This window comes from Pocillopora damicornis, chromosome 4 (assembly GCF_964200805.1).
Source record: "Pocillopora damicornis chromosome 4, jaPocDami1.2, whole genome shotgun sequence".
NCBI lineage: Eukaryota > Metazoa > Cnidaria > Anthozoa > Scleractinia > Pocilloporidae > Pocillopora > Pocillopora damicornis.
The window spans coordinates 22,630,873-22,648,757 of NC_142673.1; the positions used below are offsets into that span (position 1 = coordinate 22,630,873).

The 17,885-nt window shown below is 37.5% G+C and overlaps 1 protein-coding gene across 4 annotated transcripts in view; it reads right to left on the reverse strand.

Moving 5' to 3' along the window:
• The window catches only part of LOC113685515 (voltage-dependent calcium channel type A subunit alpha-1), a 38,228-nt gene that overhangs the window by 13,553 nt on the left and 6,790 nt on the right, over positions 1-17,885 (reverse strand). For 2 of the 4 annotated variants that reach the window (XM_089204528.1, XM_089204527.1), the window contains exons 1-24: positions 17,648-17,884; positions 15,839-15,991; positions 14,996-15,192; positions 13,911-14,020; positions 13,031-13,146; positions 12,568-12,724; positions 11,629-11,801; positions 10,331-10,443; positions 9,892-10,001; positions 9,558-9,689; positions 8,952-9,033; positions 8,194-8,317; positions 7,249-7,408; positions 6,780-6,801; positions 6,575-6,629; positions 5,822-5,942; positions 4,350-4,479; positions 3,813-3,872; positions 3,123-3,229; positions 2,418-2,529; positions 1,564-1,671; positions 1,043-1,095; positions 728-776; positions 183-283 (exon numbers count right to left, since the gene is read on the reverse strand). In XM_089204528.1, coding sequence (XP_089060654.1) covers positions 183-283; positions 728-776; positions 1,043-1,095; positions 1,564-1,671; positions 2,418-2,529; positions 3,123-3,229; positions 3,813-3,872; positions 4,350-4,479; positions 5,822-5,942; positions 6,575-6,629; positions 6,780-6,801; positions 7,249-7,408; positions 8,194-8,317; positions 8,952-9,033; positions 9,558-9,689; positions 9,892-10,001; positions 10,331-10,443; positions 11,629-11,801; positions 12,568-12,724; positions 13,031-13,146; positions 13,911-14,020; positions 14,996-15,192; positions 15,839-15,991; positions 17,648-17,654 — 2,552 coding nt within the window. In that variant the 5' untranslated portion in view covers positions 17,655-17,884. Of the gene's footprint in view, positions 1-182; positions 284-727; positions 777-1,042; positions 1,096-1,563; positions 1,672-2,417; positions 2,530-3,122; positions 3,230-3,812; positions 3,873-4,349; positions 4,480-5,821; positions 5,943-6,574; positions 6,630-6,779; positions 6,802-7,248; positions 7,409-8,193; positions 8,318-8,951; positions 9,034-9,557; positions 9,690-9,891; positions 10,002-10,330; positions 10,444-11,628; positions 11,802-12,567; positions 12,725-13,030; positions 13,147-13,910; positions 14,021-14,995; positions 15,193-15,838; positions 15,992-17,647; position 17,885 lie in introns of those variants that run through there. The other 2 variants (XM_089204526.1, XM_027203023.2) reach the window with 1 other exon arrangement.

Below are 17,885 nucleotides of genomic sequence, written 5' to 3' on the forward strand. Positions count from 1 at the left end.
CTTTCTTCAAACTGTTCCTAGTTATCTTGGAAATCAGTTATGAGAAATCCTGTCACATCAAGATAACAACCTCCTGCTGGGTTCTTTGTCTAATCTAATCAGCATATTGCTGGCTCATGTGATGATACTGAGACGAAAAGTAACAAGCTATTCACTTGTTGGGGGGGGGGGGGGAAACTTACGCTGGCCAGCCCTCTCCTGTAGATGACGTAAACAGCGCTAACATTGCATTGATTACATTGTCAAAATTGTAATCTTGTAACTCCCATGTTCGATCTTTGACCTAGTAGGATGACAGAAATTCATAAAAAGGGTTTGTGTTAGATGAAACCAATCACGTAGACACTGGTTTTATGAACGCGTCTTAAAATATCTTTCTCTACTTCATTACTAAGCACCAAATCTACCATCTTTGATAATCTAATCTCCCATATGACGCTTCTAACATTGCTGACCTTTGCAGCATGCGAGAGCGTGTCACGTATGAAACTATCAATATCAGTATCTGGGCAACTGTCCACCTACCCCTCCCCTAACCCAACAACAGTCAATTGATAACAATTTAGGGTTAATGTTGGGTTAGGGGAGGGGTAGGTGGGCAGTTGCCCAGATATTGATATTGATCCAACTAGTTATGGCCTAACTGTAGTAGTACAGTGGTAGTACATCGGAGCGCGAAGCCCGGATGTGTGAATTTTTGTTTTGTCACACACCCAGAGCTACTTACCTCAACGTTGGACATGTCTGTCAAATCGGGGTAACTTAAGTATTTTCCTCTATGAAAAGAATAAAAGACAATTACCATACACCTATAGGTAAGTTTATTCTGTTGGGTATGAACTGCTTCACAGACTTCTTTGAGCAGGCCCTCAAACTCATTCAATTGGAAGATGAATATGACGGACTCAAAAAATGTTTAAGACATCAAGATCAAGCTCATATGTTATCGATTCCAATCCTTGATAAAGAGGCGTTAAGAGGCTAACTGGTCTAACTACCACGAGAAACTGTGTAAAATGGTGGAGAGATAAGGAGAACTTACTGGCACTCCTCTTTAGTCATCTTCGAGGGATCATCACACATGAAAAATTTTCCCTGAAAAAACACAAAGTACATTACGGGCTGTTTACTTCTTGAATTTTCGTTGTTGTTTCTCATTTCCTTGTGGGTTTATGACAGCCATAAGACAAGAACGGGCTCAATGTGGTGGGGGCGGGGGAGGGGGGGATTCCAATACGAGGGTTGAACAGGCATTTTTGGGCATGCCAGGCCGTTTTAGTTTTTGCTTTCATTCAATTATTTGACGGATTGTTATGCCTAATGCTGGCCTGCCGTTTTCCAAGCTCCTTAGTCTGGAGAAAGGAACGAAAAGGCGGGATTTCAAAAAGGGGCAAGAACTCAGGTAAAGAAAAAAATTAGGAAGGCGTCTCCTTGACTAGCGCACTATTTGGCTCACCCGCTCTTTTGTCCTTCTCCGCTGACCGAGAGCCTGCACCAGGCTAAATTAATGCTCGAGAAATAACGCCTGTAATAAAGATATCATCTACTAGTAACGTAAGTTACCTGAAAAAGCTGAACTCCAATAACAGAGAAGATGAACAGAAACAATAAAGTGATGATTAAAATGTTGAGAACGTTCTTCAGCGAGTACACCATACACTGGAAGACGGCCTGAAATGGCGCAAAAATATTGTCAGATTGTATCCCCAGTAGGTTAGCGTTGTACACTTTTGTAACATTTACTCTTTTTAAAAACAACATCTAACTTTAAGGCTCGGACTGAACATAGTGTTAACCCTAGGCTTTGAAAAGCATTTCATTACATAAATATTGACGGGCGAAAGTATTCGGACGAGAGTATTTTCATAATCTTCGCACCCTTTGAAGTTAACCCTCTGATGTTAATTCTTCGCGCCAAAATCGTTTAAATGCTGTAATTTGCATGATCTTATATATTTTACCTTGATAATGGAGTCATGACTACTCCGAAACGTCGGATTTTATCGTTCGTTTTTACCGTTTTATGTTTAAATGTATATATGACCTGGAAACCTTTTAACGTGCACTGTTTGCTTTGACGTAGTTTCAAATTGCAAGGAATAGGCTGAATTAATGTCAGTATCTAAGCAAATGCGCATCAACTCCTCCCCTAACCCAAAAACAGTCAGTATTGTTATTGTTAGGTTATGGGAGGGGTAGGTGAGCAGTTGCTTAGATACTGACATTGATCCAATAAGCTTTTGTGTCTTTCTCTAATACCGCCAATAGGATGAGCGTAATTTTCATTCATCGGAGTAATAATGGAGTTTTTGCCTCCACAAGTACAATTTAAGTCTCATTTTTTAACAAGTCTTGTTTCCATGAACGAACCGAGTAAAATTCTCAAAAGTAGAGTCTAAAATCATAATCAAGTGCACCTTCAATTTCTTGGCTTTGTTTATCGCTTTGAGAGGCCGAAGAACCCTGAGAACTCGCAAAACCTTCACTGTCTTCTTAGACTGTGGGTTTATAGTGGATTGATCCTGATTGCTACACGAAACAAACAAACAAAATAAACAGTTATTCTATTAGCGTATGAAAGAAAAACTTTCTAAGAGCCAAAACCTTTAAACTTCTGGCCTTTCATCGGTAAGAAAGTATTGCTGCTTTGAAGCATATTGTCTTTTACGGTTAAAGGTTAAGGTCAATACACGATACAAGTGACAAACATTGACAGAGCTAGTCTCGGTTTTCTTGGACTAAAGCGACGAGGATTATTTCTGCTCGGCCTTAATACCCCCACCCCCCAAACTCAGCATTTCGTCAAGTTCTCCTGACGATGCGCTGGCATCCAGTGATACATCTTGGTGGAGGAGGGCACATTGAGAGGAAAGTGTCTACCCCTTCTCGTAACCCTTTGTGTGGGTGATAAGCATCAAGTTTCTCCTCACAATAAAACCCTTGAATTACACATTAAGTTTCCGAGAATAAAGGAAATGATCACCAACTAAAAAAGCTCTTGATTGTCAAACAAATTCTCCTTGCCAGCACCTTAGGAAATATACGGGGGATAGCAAGGAGAATATCCATATTGATGTAAGAGTGTAAAGGCTTAAACAAAGCAATAAAACAATGCTTCTGACCTCATCACAAGCGATGCTATGGCACAGGATACTACCAGGGCATCGATACAATTCCAGGCATCTCTGAAGTACGAGCCAGGATGAAGAATTGCTCCGTAGTCAATCAGCTGCGAGGAAAAAACAGTCCATAGCTTTAGAAAGGGAGTTTTTTTTAATCAGGATTTAATAATTTATGACATTCTTTATTGAGATAACTTTTTCAATCAAACATGGTTTTGAAAAAGGATCTCGTTCGGTTGAAAAACACAAAATACACACAATCAACGATAAAATTCGACGCTGAAATATATAAAAATTGTTAGACTGTAAAAGATATCAACTAAAATAAATAATAATAATGTAGATCAAAGATTTAAACCATCACGCTTAAAAATAATCACGGATTCTCTAATTGCCTGGCTGAGGGAGTCAAAATCCTTGATTTAGAGCAGCAACCGATCAGAGCAAAGAAAACTTTAGAAGGAGCTAATGAAAACACAGGTAACCGGCCCAAAGTTTGAACTACAAGTTCGAAACAATTACCAAGCACCGAGTAAAACTTGTGCAATCGCGGATCACTCATTGGGCGATACTAAACCAGCGTTTCTGAAAGTGCTATATTTCATTAAGCTCCCTTACGTTTCTACGATCTTTTTACATGGTGTTTGCGTTGACTGGGACATACAAATACAGGGAAATGAGATAGATTACCTTGACAATCACCTCCATTGCAAATATTGTGGTAAATACATAGTCAAAATACGTCAGCACCTAAAAAATTCAAAAGTCATCATTGTTATTACACCTAGTCACTTACCAGTAATCATTTAGTTCAAACAATGTCATGAGGCTAGGGAAAAGTGACAATGGGTCGAATAAGAGGTGATTGAAGAAAACTTCAGGTGAACCTCTCCAAACAGTTGTTCATAAAGTAGAAGTCTGTACTCGTTCCAAGTGATCACCCAGCCGGAGCTTATCCCGGTTTCCTTGACATGAGGCGACTAGTCATGTTAGTCAGGCTTTCCTGACAACTCGCCGGCACCCATTTATACTCTTGGGTGTAGAGAGGCACCGTGGGAATCAAGTCTTTTGTGGCCGAGAACACAACACAGTGACCTGGCCAGGTCTCGAACCCAGACCCCTCAACCCGGAGTCCAGTGCAATAACCTTGGAGCCACACAGTGGTCCATACTCACACCGTTATCTTAATCTCTTTACAATGGCAACTAAAACTGCGCGGCTTCTTACCTGGTTTCGTTTGGAATTCTCGTCAACTGGATCTTCAAGAGCCAATAAGACGCTACTGATGAGGATGATGACCAGGATGAAGTTGTCAAAATGTCTTAAATTCACCAGCCAGTGACATGCTTTCCGTACCCTTCCGAAAAGACAAACAATATATCACGACATGTATTTACTGCATTGTCAGAGGTAAGGAAGCAATTTTCAATGGGGTGTCAAAAGCTTACCGCGTTTTCACGCGCTACAGGACATTAGCACTTACGACCTGATTGGTTCCTTGTGACAATTTCATTTGTTCTGATTAGTTCCTTGTGACAATTTCATTTGTTCTGATTGGTTGCTTGTAACAATTTCATTTGTTCTGATTGGTTCCTTGTGACAATTTCACTTGTTCTGATTGGTTCCTTGTGACAATTTCATTTGTTCTGATTGGTTCCTTGTGACAATTTCATTTGTTCTGATTGGTTCCTTGTGACAATTTCATTTGTTCTGATTGGTTCCTTGTGACAATTTCATTTGTTCTGATTGGTTCCTTGTGACAATTTCATTTGTTCTGATTGGTTCCTTGTGACAATTTCATTTGTTCTGATTGGTTCCTTGTGACAATTTCATTTGTTCTGATTGGTTCCTTGTGACAATTTCATTTGTTCTGATTGGTTCCTTGTGACAATTTCATTTGTTCTGATTGGTTCCTTGTGACAATTTCATTTGTTCTGATTGGTTCCTAAGGATAATTGTCTTTATTCTGATTGTGAGTTTTGATTACTTTGCTTTTTTTCTACGACCCTCGACCAAAAACTCCCCAATAATATAAAGAGGTGTCGTTGCAAAATCCCTACACCACTCATTCTTGCGCACTTAAAACTCAGTAAACGTCATACAGAAGTTCGTGAAATATTTCAAACAGAGTAAATACAAAACTTAAAAATGGGCAGACATAGGCATGGGTAACCTTGTAGCACACTTAAGACAGTAGATCGTGCAGCTTCAATGCCTTTTTCAATGCCCATGAACTTGGGCAACCTGTCACTAAACTTAAACAGTATCTCACTCGTACTTCATTGTAATGGCTTTCTCACAAAATGAAGACTACTACAAAATATTTCGAATCTAATCAAAACTATGACAAAATATTTGAACGTAATTGGTTATCACCGGCCCGATTTGAGCACTCATAGGAAGCGTATGCGTTCTGCTTGTATAACTGGAGACAATGCACTTTTGACGCTGGTTTCGCTGAGTTGACTATTGTTTCGTTTATGAAAACCGATGGCCGATGTGTTTCTCAAATTTCGTCATAGTTTTAATTAATTGGTAATAGGACTTCGTATCGTCCAATTTTATCTGTAATCATACCCGTAGTTTAAAAATCGGACTCCCACTTTGCGGTCGTCCTATTTTGCAGATCACTCATGTGATTACAGACCGAATTGGACTCCTCTCAGTCCTATAACATTACTTATGGTGCTTTCACTCACGGATTTCCAGGTGGGAAGAGAAATAAGGACCAAGTGTTTATGATCGGTACAGTATCTCCTGGCTTTTGTTGGGGAACCATTCTGCCAGGGTTTCTAAGATTGCTCAGAAATGATGGTCGGCCTGAAAGTAAACAGGAAATTGTTGTCCATTTAAAGGAAACGTTCACAGTAAATAACTGCTTACAGGATAGACAAAGAGTGGAGAGGGTAGGGGGAATTTTTCAGGGTGAATGGAGGGAGTTAATATAGTACAAGGGAAAGGGGCTTTATAAGAATACAACATCCCCTCCCCACCCCCCCTTCCCCCTCCGGCGATAAACAATGACTTGTCCCTAAGTGAAATAAATGAAGTGGAAGGCCAGGATGGAGAAGATTTACTCTTTTCCAAGATGTACATTTTGTGACGGAGATCTCCAAACCTGAACAGTAGTATCACACGCAACTCACTTAACTCACTGGTTAATGAGAGAGCATAATCACTTACACATGACTAGAATTGACCAATCACCAACGCGTAAAAAAGAATCAATCATAGCATTTACCTTTAGTGGCCACTTTTAAGACTACCCCTGCGACATGATTGATTGATAGCCGTCAGGTGACCCTAAATACCTCTCTATCATTGTTTGCCCCACCCTAACCCCTCTCCGTAGGGTGCATTACCACTGAACTCTGAATGGCGACACAACCGAACAGAAGAGGGAACTTTTGGCAAAATCATCACAATAAAAAGGGAACGGTTGCTAAACATACCATCATCAGCTTCTGACTCGAATTCATCTTCAGTAGGTCCAGCTTCATCAAAACCCTACACATAGAGCATCAAAACGTTAGTATTGAATACACGTGATTGCATTAGTTGCTTCTGAATTAAAGATGGAGCAAATAAAAAGAAGGTAACAATAATAATTCCAAGATATTGAATAAAACAAAAATGGAACTTTCAAAGAAGTCTCACCCTTCTCGCATCTCCATTGCGTCTGAGGGAACAAGAAGAAACATATTAGAACTACATCAACCAAACATATCTGTTATAGCCTGTAAACTTACACATCGTGAAACTTCTGTGTCAGATTTTCTGTTCTCCATCAAAATTCCTTCCTCTGTTGAGGAACTGCGAGTCAACCCTTTAATTCCCAGAAGTGATTAACATGCGACTTCTCCCTGGAGTATCTGCACATTATCCAGCAAACAGGTAACGAGAATACTTAAACTTATTAGGTAGAAGTTGTTATCCTGATCCAGCACCAAATTATCGCAACTAATTTACAAGGAAATGTGTAGCAATTAGAGGGGAGAATTAATAATCAGATCTTAGGTCAGGGTTAGAAAGACGAGTTTAAAAAAAAGTTAGGCTTAGCGCTTAAAGATGGAAAAACAGTAACAAGACTCCACATTTAAATCATAAAATTTATTATGCGCCTCACCCTGGGCTCGGCCCGGGAGAGCCATAATCTCGGTACTGATCAACTATTTCTTTTTTCCTTTCTTCTCTTGCAGTTTCTTCTGCTTCCTCGTCCTGACTCAGTTGCTGAGCATTTGCCAAGTTGTCCACAGCAATGGCCAAGAATACATTAAGAAGAGTATCTGGTCATTTTGTTAAGGTGCATATAAATTTCCCACTAAACAGTTATTTTAAATGGCGTTATATATAACAAAATCACCCCTGTTGCCAACCAATGTCGTATCTTGAATTGACTGCATATTAAGAGAACAATCTTCCCTTCCCCCCTCCCCCCTCCCCCATTCCTAGATTCAATGGCACTCGTAGTTCATCTCACGTTACTTCCTCTTGCATTTTGCCAAGTTTTACCGCCATATTACTGGTTCCAATTCAAAAGAAAAACTTGGTAGGAAGACACACATCGACTGTTTCCCGGCGCTTTGTTACTCCGTAGTACAAATGTTGTAACGATCTACTGATCTTTCCGTCAACCCATTTGGCTTAGACGGAGGACCAGTCCAACTCGGGGTCATGAAATGTTGGTCTTGATAACAAGATGGTCAGAACTGATTGGAATCTCCATCGAAACATAGTATAAGAGCGCTTTACGGCTGAGTGTCGTGAAACGTAGTAATCAGAGCACCCAGAACAGCAATGAAAGACCACACAGAGCTTACCAGAACTCAAAGTCGAAAAACAAACTAACTTTCTGAAGCGCAGCAAAACGCAATCGGTTTTAGTTTTGCATTTGATCGGTTAAGATAGTGGGTGTAATTTCTGACCAATAACGGAGCTTCGTTTGGTGAAAAAAAAAAAAAAATTCCGGGTTACTTTTGACACTCAGTCAAAACTCGCTCTGCCGTCATGTTACACGTATCATTGCTCATAATATGAAAATTAATTTAGATATTATGGTATCATTGGATACAATTCCCAAGTACAACGAGCAAAACAAAATACAACGCCGAAGCCAGCGCAAAAGGTTTGTCAGGGTATCCTTGTGACAAGACGCCATCATACATTACGGCATTCCAGTCTTCCCCAGTTAAGATCTAAATATGAACAGAAAACGATATTCAGTAAAACTTAAATAAAGTAGACCCCGTTTTGACCCTTTACAGACTAACTCCAGTACGATTATTCCTCACACTGTTCCCTATACATTTCCTAGGGTGCTGACTGAGAGAATTTGTTAAACAATCAAGAGCTGTTTCAGTTGGTGATTATTTCCTCCATATTCATGACGTTAGTGTTTGATTCAAGAGTGATATAATACATGTAGAGAGAAATTAGATGCAATACGATATCAAGCAGACAGGCATTGGGAAGAAAGAAAATATCGAATGGATGATACTTTTAACGTTGAGTTTAAAAGAACGACACAATGGGTCGAAGTAAAAAGAACAAAAGGCCTTTTACAAACTCTATCAGTTACTCTTCTTGATCAGAGCTGTAATTTGTTACAATCAAATGAAATTTCCATATAGTGAAGGTCACTTTCCACTAACAGAGATGAAAATTAACCTTTTCAATCAGTTACAATAACTTGAATGTTTTACATTTGAGAGTTATTTCATTGTCTTTAAATCTGAACTTAAAATATGTTAAACCTCAAAAGGGGACTTGTGTCTAGAATTGCCAGATTATGATTTAGGAAAAAAAACTGTACTTGATTTAACATCTTACCTGAAAAACAGCTAATGCAGCATTCCAGAAATTGTCAAAATTCGTTCTAGGATTAGCATCTCTTCCAGGAAGATCCCTGAAGCTGTTAGATGATGACAAGAATGAAAATTGATCATCATTTTTGACTACAGACTGTAGGTCAAAATTCAAGTTAAAACCCTAGTTGATAACTGTCACGATTTTTATGCTGTTTGTTTGTTTGTTTGTTTGTTTGTTTTTTTAAAAAGCCTTTTTAAACCCACAATTGAACCATTATACATTTCAACTCTTAAGTCGTTTGAAATTTAGCCTGCAGAACACAATTTTGTTGGGCGTTTTCATGCAAGGAGAGGCAAGTGCAAGGTACGCAACAAGCCAGAGGAGAGGAGTCCCTTGCCTCACACATAATTGCCACCCCTCAACTGAAAATGTATGAAATCATGCTTGTTCTTCGAGCTAATATGAGTTGCCAGTTATTCTTAAGTTTATGCTTTTACTTAAGATCACTGATGGTGCAAATGCTAATGAACCTCAAGACCATTCGGAGAAGTGCAACAAGGAAACTGGAAAGATTAAAACAAATAAAAGAAAATCAAAATATTGGAATATTATCTATCATAAACTTACCCTGCACCAAAGATCTGCATTCCCAGTAAAGCAAAAATTACAATGAACAGGAAGAGAAGGAACAGCAAACTGAGGATGGATCGGACACTGCTTAACAGGGATGTCACCAAGTTGCGCAAAGAGGACCAATACCTGGTGCAGTAAAAACAATCAGTGTTCTAGCTTGTTTGCCAAAAGAAACAACATGAAGGATAATCTAGCATTAAAAATCAAACTTTAAACTTGTGAAATCAATTTGGTTGTGAGAGAGAAAGTATCCCAACACTTTGCTATCTGTCTTAGACATGAAATACAGCATCACTTGAAAAACAAAAGGACAAGCCTAAATTTTTACCTGGTAAATTTAAAAAGTCTTAAAAGCCTCAAGAGTCGAAGTACAGATATACCCAAGCTTGTTCCTTCTGCTTTTGAAATAATTAGTTCAATAATACCACAGCACACAACCTGAAATAAATGAAAGTATGGCTGTTTAAGGCTATTATTTAAAATTTCAGCTAAAATGAAAGGTGTTTGCTGGAAGGAGGGCACTTAATTGAGGGGGGGCTTCTTATTCTCCTCAACTGATTCTGCTGTAGTTGAAGCTTGAAAAGTTATAAATAAAATGGCAGTAGAAACAGATTTTTCTTACAACCTTGTTATTCAAGAAAGTGAGGGAGGAGGGGGGCACTTATTTGAGAAAATAAGGTATCATTAACATTCAGCTCACTGTTTGTACATGCAAATATCCCGACTTCTTGATAAGCTGACATTTAACAAAGAAACCCTTTTCTTACCACACAATCAAATGTGTTGAACTGAGATTTGAAGTACAGCTGAGGACCAAGACCATAAAGCTTCAGCATCATCTCAAAGAAGAAGAAAGTGATGAACACAATCTCTGCTACATCTAGTATGGAAGTAAATTTGAATAAAGCAATAACTTGTATGTAATTGTATACTATGGAGAAAAGAAAAAAGAGTAATGGTTTGCCTCTGACAGTGGATGCTGATACAGTATTCAAAATGATACCCAACACAGAGCTCTCAAGTCTTGTGCATTGAGTGTGTGACTTATGCCAAAAAACTCATTTACGGTTTCTAATTTTAACTGTTGATTTTGAGATAGCAAACTGCTGCTTTATTTAAGTGCATATTAAATCAATTATCTTCTTGATACAAATTTACTCCTTATTCCCTTTGCACCTGCTTTGAACACTTTCTAACAGTGGAAAGTCTCCTGCAGAGCCACCATTACTAACACTAGTCAGTGCAGATTTTAGATATATGAAAATTCATATATTTGCACTACTGAAACGAGTAGTTGTAAATAGGACCTGAAAAAAATTCAGGCCTGTACAGGATTTAAACCCATGATCTCTGCGATACCGGTTCTTAGCTGCGTGGATCTCTTAATTTCAACTAGTCAGTGCATTGACTATTGCACATCCTCACACTCTGATTGTGGACTGCTAATGTGGACTCTCACCACAAATGCTCAGCATAAAGGAACACACATCTTAGCTACTTCAATTTTTTTCACTACTTTCCAGGGAATCAATGCTATGCAGTAAAAAATCACACTCTTTGGCAGAAAATAATGTTGAGAGCTCTGCTAATATCACAACAATAAGTTTATCACAATGATAAGTTAACTTTATTACTGAACTGTCATTCTGTATCAGCATGCACATGAAGCACTTAACTGATTATTTCCTTAAAGTCGATGAAAAATAGAAATGAATAAATTGTCTCAAACTGCTGTCACAAATTTCTGAAAGGTGCTTTTCAGATTGTCAGAATTTTTCTAGATAGAGCACTTACACTGAAATCTTTTCAGTTGGTGAGGAAGTTGGAAAAGATCTGTAACAAAGCCAATTTAATCCAATAGGAGCAACTACTTATTAAAGGCCACACAACCCAATACACCCTACATCAGTGTACAAATTGTCCATTAATAACCCCAGCGGTAGTGTGTGAGAAAAACAATTCAAATTTAATTGGTTTCACTCATAACCATAAAAACACAACAACTTAAAGTTGGCGATCAACTCTTTAGTAAGGTGGACATCAAATTTCAAGTAGTTACAATTACCTTGAAACTTTGTAAGCCACTTAGGTTGATTGTAATGTTGTAATGCAGTGATTACTGTGTTGAGGAAAACACATATAAGTACAGTCCAGTAGAAAGCCTGATGTTTAACCACTTGTCTAACACGGATTTTCCACCTTTTGTTTTTCCTGAGAAATCTCTGCCATAAACTTTTCCTGTGCAAGGTAATATAAAAACAAAAATAATAATTAGGATCTGTTCCATCTAGGAGTATTTACATCGGACAAAGGTAGTTAACTTTTTTTAATGTGGGATGGCTGTGACACACCATGTTAAAAAGTTGCTTGAGTGTTGTTGTAGCAGCACATACTTGTGCTTCTTGCTGAGCTTTAGCCCTGTCAGCTGTGGTTACTTCTTAGATGGGTGAGCACGCATAATATCATGTGTTGTTGACTATTTTTCTTTGCCTTTATTTAATTTATTGCATTCCTTTACTTTGAGCAGAAGCCTGCTAAAAAAAAGGTGAACTAGCAAGAAGTTTTGGCCAGATGCCAGCTCTTGTTGGAATCTTTGTGAGAACAATATGTCACCCATACACATAACACAAAGGCAAGGCCAGGGCCCAGGACTTAAACCCAGATCCCTCAGACTAGAGGCTAGCACAGTAATCATCAAGCCTTCACTCCCAGGAGTGACCAATAAGAAATTTCTCCTTATAAAATCCATACGTTTTCAAGCAGAAAGGTAACAAGAAGAGAGAAAATATCAACAAGGGGAAACTGCTTGATTTAACATCAAATTCTCAGAACTTGATTCATAAGCAACACATGGGGAACATTACTGAGAATTGACATTTAGATTAGATCCTGGGAGAGAGAGGGTTAAGTTATACTGTCTCTACAAACTCAGGTGCCCACACATATGGGTGTGGATAAAAATCTCCCAATTTCAGTACCCAAGGAATTTGCCACAAGCACTAACTTTTTTCCTGTGTTCAATCTGTGCCTTCTTCCTGACTGTCCTGTAAGCACAACAGAAGTCATTGCTACATCTCCATCCTCCACTCTATCAAGATTTCTTCTTCTTGACAAGTCTACATTTCCATCTTCTTCCTCTTCTTCCTCTAACATTAGATCCTCTGATGAGAAAAAAGGGTTTCCACAGAAAAAAGTACTTTTAATAAAACAATAATTAATTTGTAGAATGAATTTAATTTCTAGATGGATGTAGAGAAGATTTTGCATGGAAATATGACACAACACTTGAACTGAAGTTAAAGCAAGAATGATCTGATCACTGTAATGTTAGCTAAATTACTAAATTGATAAAAAATGTTTAAAAGATGATGTTTATTGCAAGGAGAAAGTGAACGATCAAGGACTCTAATTCAGCTGACATATTTTCCTAAGTATGCATAATTATAAAAATAAGAAAGAGATTTTACCTGCTTTACTAATCCAATCTATATAACCATGCAGATGCCTCTCCATCTTTTGTGTTCTACGCACTTTGAGAAAAGCCCTACGATTTTCAACTCTTTCTCTCTCTTTAGCAAATTCACTGAAAAGCATCAGGAAAAACAGAATAAAATCTTGATTATTTGATGTTTTCTTTTGACAGTTATAGACCACCAACTGTACAACCCCATGTTAACTGTCGCTTAAACAAGTTACATCAATTGTATAGAAGGGTGAGAGCCATAAATTTAAGGAACCTACAGACAAGAGCTTTACAAGGAGGTCACCATGGCAACCAAGCCACAGCCCACCTCTAGGCATCTGACAATTCAACACAGAGAAGCCAGTGTATGGAATGGAAACTTACCCAAAAGATAAGAGGCGGAGAGGAGGGAGAGAAGCAAAACAAGTAAACCAAAGTAAGCAAGGTGTATGGTGCAAGTACCTGGTGAAATCATGTGTCTAGCAAACTTATCATCTGATCTCAAAATATTGTCAGTCTTTGTAATGAGTTTTAAAATCTCATTTACAAAGGATTTTATTTCAAGCTCTAAGATGTGCATTTCTTTCAAAATCTTTACAACTGGAATTTACTCTTTTTAGTCTGTGAGTGATAAAAGTCTGTGTATAATACTTCTATCGCTTAAGAATATTGCAAACTAGAATAACTCAAGAAACATTTCCTGACATTTGCAATACCCCGAAATAAGTACTAATCAATAACTAGTAATTATCAATAATGGGAATTCTCTAGCAAAGGCTGTTTTAGTATGGAACATTCAAACAGGGGTTAAGGCATGATAGACAGATGTATTGTTGAAGGACTGTCGAAAACAAAGTTATTACTTAAGAATAAAAGACACTTACCCGCTAAGAACACCAAGAACCAAGTTGAGCATAAAAAAAGATCCTATTATAACAAGGGAATAATAATATATCCAAAATGCGTAACCATGTCTATCATAGGCATAGAATGTCTGTAAAAAAGAATAAAATAAACAAACAAAAGGAGCGAATCAATAATATTCAAACAGTAAGAATATGATTATGCACAATTTGTTTCTCTCTATCTTCAATAATTATTTCTACTTAATATTTATGAAATTTAACACCCTTTGACATCTCCAACTAAACCCACCAACCTCCTACAACCTGTTTTATTCTTGATTTGACTTGCTCTTTCTTGCCACTGTGCACAAACAAGAGCCTTTTTCCCATGCTCATCAGACCATAAGCCCTTCACACCCTAACATCAGTATACAAATTCTCCATACTATTCTCCATATATTTCCAAAAGAGCTGACAAGGAGAATTTGTTTCACAATCAAGAGCTGCTTTAGTTGGTGATCATCTTCTCTTTTCTCATGACTTTGATGTTTGATTCAGGGGTGACATTGTAAAGAGAAATTAGATGCCAGTCACTCTTAGGGGATAAAGGTTTAATCCTTCACACCCTAACATCACTATGCAAGTTATTCCCACTGTTCTCAAGACATCTCCTATTGTAATTACAAGGAGAATTTGTGTAACAATCAATACTTCTTGAGTTTGCAATCATTTCTTTTATTCTCATGCCCTTAATAGCTGATTCAGGGAATGATACTGTTGGGAGAAATTAGATGCCTATCACTCTTAAGGTGTAAAAGGTTAAGCCTGCAGATGTTGCATGAACCCTCCAGAATGACTTTCAGCCACAGTGCTCATTTCAAAGACAAACCACGTGGCTAGTCTAATGTATGATGATTTGGTTTTATTAAGTTGAATTGAATTGATAATGTAAATTTGCCTTCCCAAAGAGTTTCTAAAGCTTTTAACCCTGTAATTTATTTCTTCTTTTCCAGCTTTTAAGACTTTAAGACAGCTTAACCTCAAAGCCCTGAATTGACATGTTCAGGTCATATCATGAGATCTGATAAATAAAGCACTAGAACCAATAAAAAAAACTAACATACCCAATACATTACATCTGTCCAACCCTCATTGGTAATTACTTGAAACACCGTTAGACATCCAGCAAATATGTTGTCAAATGATGTGATTCCATTATTTGGTCCTTCCCAGTATTCTTGACACTTTTGAGAATCAGGACAAATTACTCCCTTGCCATCTACATCACAAATTTGTGGGTCATCATCCATCTGCCAGACACCTGTGTTTTTTAAAAAAGTGACAAGTGTGAGTGCATCTGCATGTAATTGCCAAGAAATCACAGAGTTGAAATCTTGAATTCATTAAATATCAAAACCAAGCACACTACATTAAAACTGCAACAATTTTTGTAACCCTTTCCATCCCAAGATCTCAATGGTAATTCTCCTTACTGCTGGCCTTACATTTCTAATAACATTAGTTTTGAGACTTTGGTATTAAGTCAAACACTATACCCTAGTTATAATTTTTTTTCCTTTAACTGTTTCCACCCTATCATCAGTACCCTTATTCTCCATAATATTCTCTATACATTTCCTAAGGTGCTGCCTAGGAGAATTTGTCTACTTAGTAACAAACAAAAATGTTGGTGATCATTTTCTTTGCCCTCATGACCTTAATGTATAATTCAGGGGTGACCTTGTGAGGAAAAATTAACAAACATAGACATGCAAAAATTTCAGCATGCTCATGAGAGAGCATGTTAAATATCCCAGAAAGTTTAAAGAGCTGAAATAAAGCACAAAACATTGAAATAAAACTGATTGATCCTATAGAAAGCAACAGCAAAGAGGTATTTGATAGCAGTGGGACAGCAATATTTGATCAACTTGACAAAAACATGAAGGATAAACCATCTTGCTCACCTGAAACATTTTTATGGCACACATAGTGAAATTTTCCAACAAGAAATTCTAATCCAATGATTGCATAAATTACGATTACAAATCCTACGAGTAAACAAATTTGCAGAAGTGGTGCCATTGCACACATGATGGACTTCATAACTACTTGAAGGCCTGTTGAGAACAAGAAACATATCATTACCATGTATTGTGATGCTTTGTTGAATATTTACCCCCTCACTCCCAAGATCTCATTAGTACCTCTCCTTACTGTATGTCATACAATTCTTGTGATTTTAGCTTTGAGAATTTGGTATTGGATCAACTAATATTCCCCTTGTGGATATTTTTCTTTATTCTCATCACTTGTCTGCTTGATATTTTATTGACATTATAAGGAGAAATGCTGTGTTGGTCACTCATGTTATTAAAGGTTTAATCAATTGGTGGATAAGAAATAGATATTCTGGCCTTATGGTTAGTGCAATGAATTTTAGGTTAGGAGGTCTGAGTTGAAGACCTGGCCAGGTCACTGCATTGAGTTTTTAAGTAAGACACTTAACTCAGAGAGTAACTCTCCACTTAAGAGTAAAAACCATTACTGGCAGAGTATGCAATCAAGCTCAGTGGCTCATCGGGCTGGAGATTATTCTAGTTTGCATGGCAAGAAGTGACCATAACCCCTTGAGGGGATTCTAGTTCATGGAAGGTTACCCGCTAGAACTATATCAGGTTACCTGGCAGTTAAGCGGCAGTGTCTTGCCCTTAATTAAGCACAACACAATCGCCTGGCCAGGTTTTGCATTTTATACCTCTGTGACTTAAGCCTAGCATATTAAATGTTAGGGCACCCCATCTCCTACAAAATCTGGGTAAAATTCTGGGAAGCTGCAGTCCTTACTGTATAGAAAGTTTACATTTTAACTTCTCATTAGTAAACCTCTCTTATTGGAAGAGCACACTTTCCTAGTCCCTTGTGAAATGGCTTTAGGTTAAGGATGGAGGTTTAACTATAATTACATCAGTGTCAGCTGTTGGGTATCTAAATTTTGGAACTTATCATTTGTGCTTCAAATATAAAGCCAAATAAAATATTTAAAAATAGAGGATGAAAGGGATTTTTGTGTGATGTGGAATAAAGTGTTTTTGATTTTAATGATCTGTAAAAATATGAAATTAAAAACCTCATGAACTAGAAATTTTTTTGCTTTTGTGATACATGAACCGTAAAATTTTTTATCCGATTTTTTGTGGCGTCATTTTGGCAAAATTTCCGCACAGCCCCATACATCATTATACATCCATATATGGGGCTTTATTATTCAGTGTATCACCAGTAAGATGTACATGCATAATTAAGTATGGGGCTGTGCGGAAATTTTTCCGCTTGATATCCATGAATGTTTTTCCTGCCTTTTGTTCTGTTACAGTAAGTGTTAGTTTAATACACTTCTACTCAAAGCTGTGAACAATTTACTTTTGGTAGAAATATTGATACATCCTGTTGAAAATGAAACAGTACAGTGTTCAATAATTTTATGAAAGCTGAAAAATTCTCAGCCACAAAACAAACAGAGTCATTCCCTTTTCTCAAACAGCTTGATTTAAAAAGATCCTTCGAAGAATTCTACCAAATAATAAATGGCTGCAACAGTTTCCAATTCTGTCTGGTACTTTCCGATATTCACACAACGTATGTTTTTTTCCGGTGTAAATCTTTTGTACGTCAATGTTCACTTGTGAACAAGTTAAAACAAAATTTTAGAAAAACAACGAAACAGAAAAACAGCATAACTAAAAAAAATCACCTTTGGAAAAATCAGTACTAACCTGTCATAGGGTATACACTCACAACAACTTATTGAATTGTCTATTGTAAAGTCGAACAACCGAAAGTCCATAACAGTAGATAAAAAGAACTGTGTATTCATCTCCCACATATTGCAACGTTTTCAAAAAATACCCCCAAAAAAATTGTAAGTAATGTAAACAATCGTTACATTTTCAGTGAAAGTTTGGTAGCCATGTTAGTGCGATGTGAATCTCCGCTGTACAAGTGCTGTTTCTG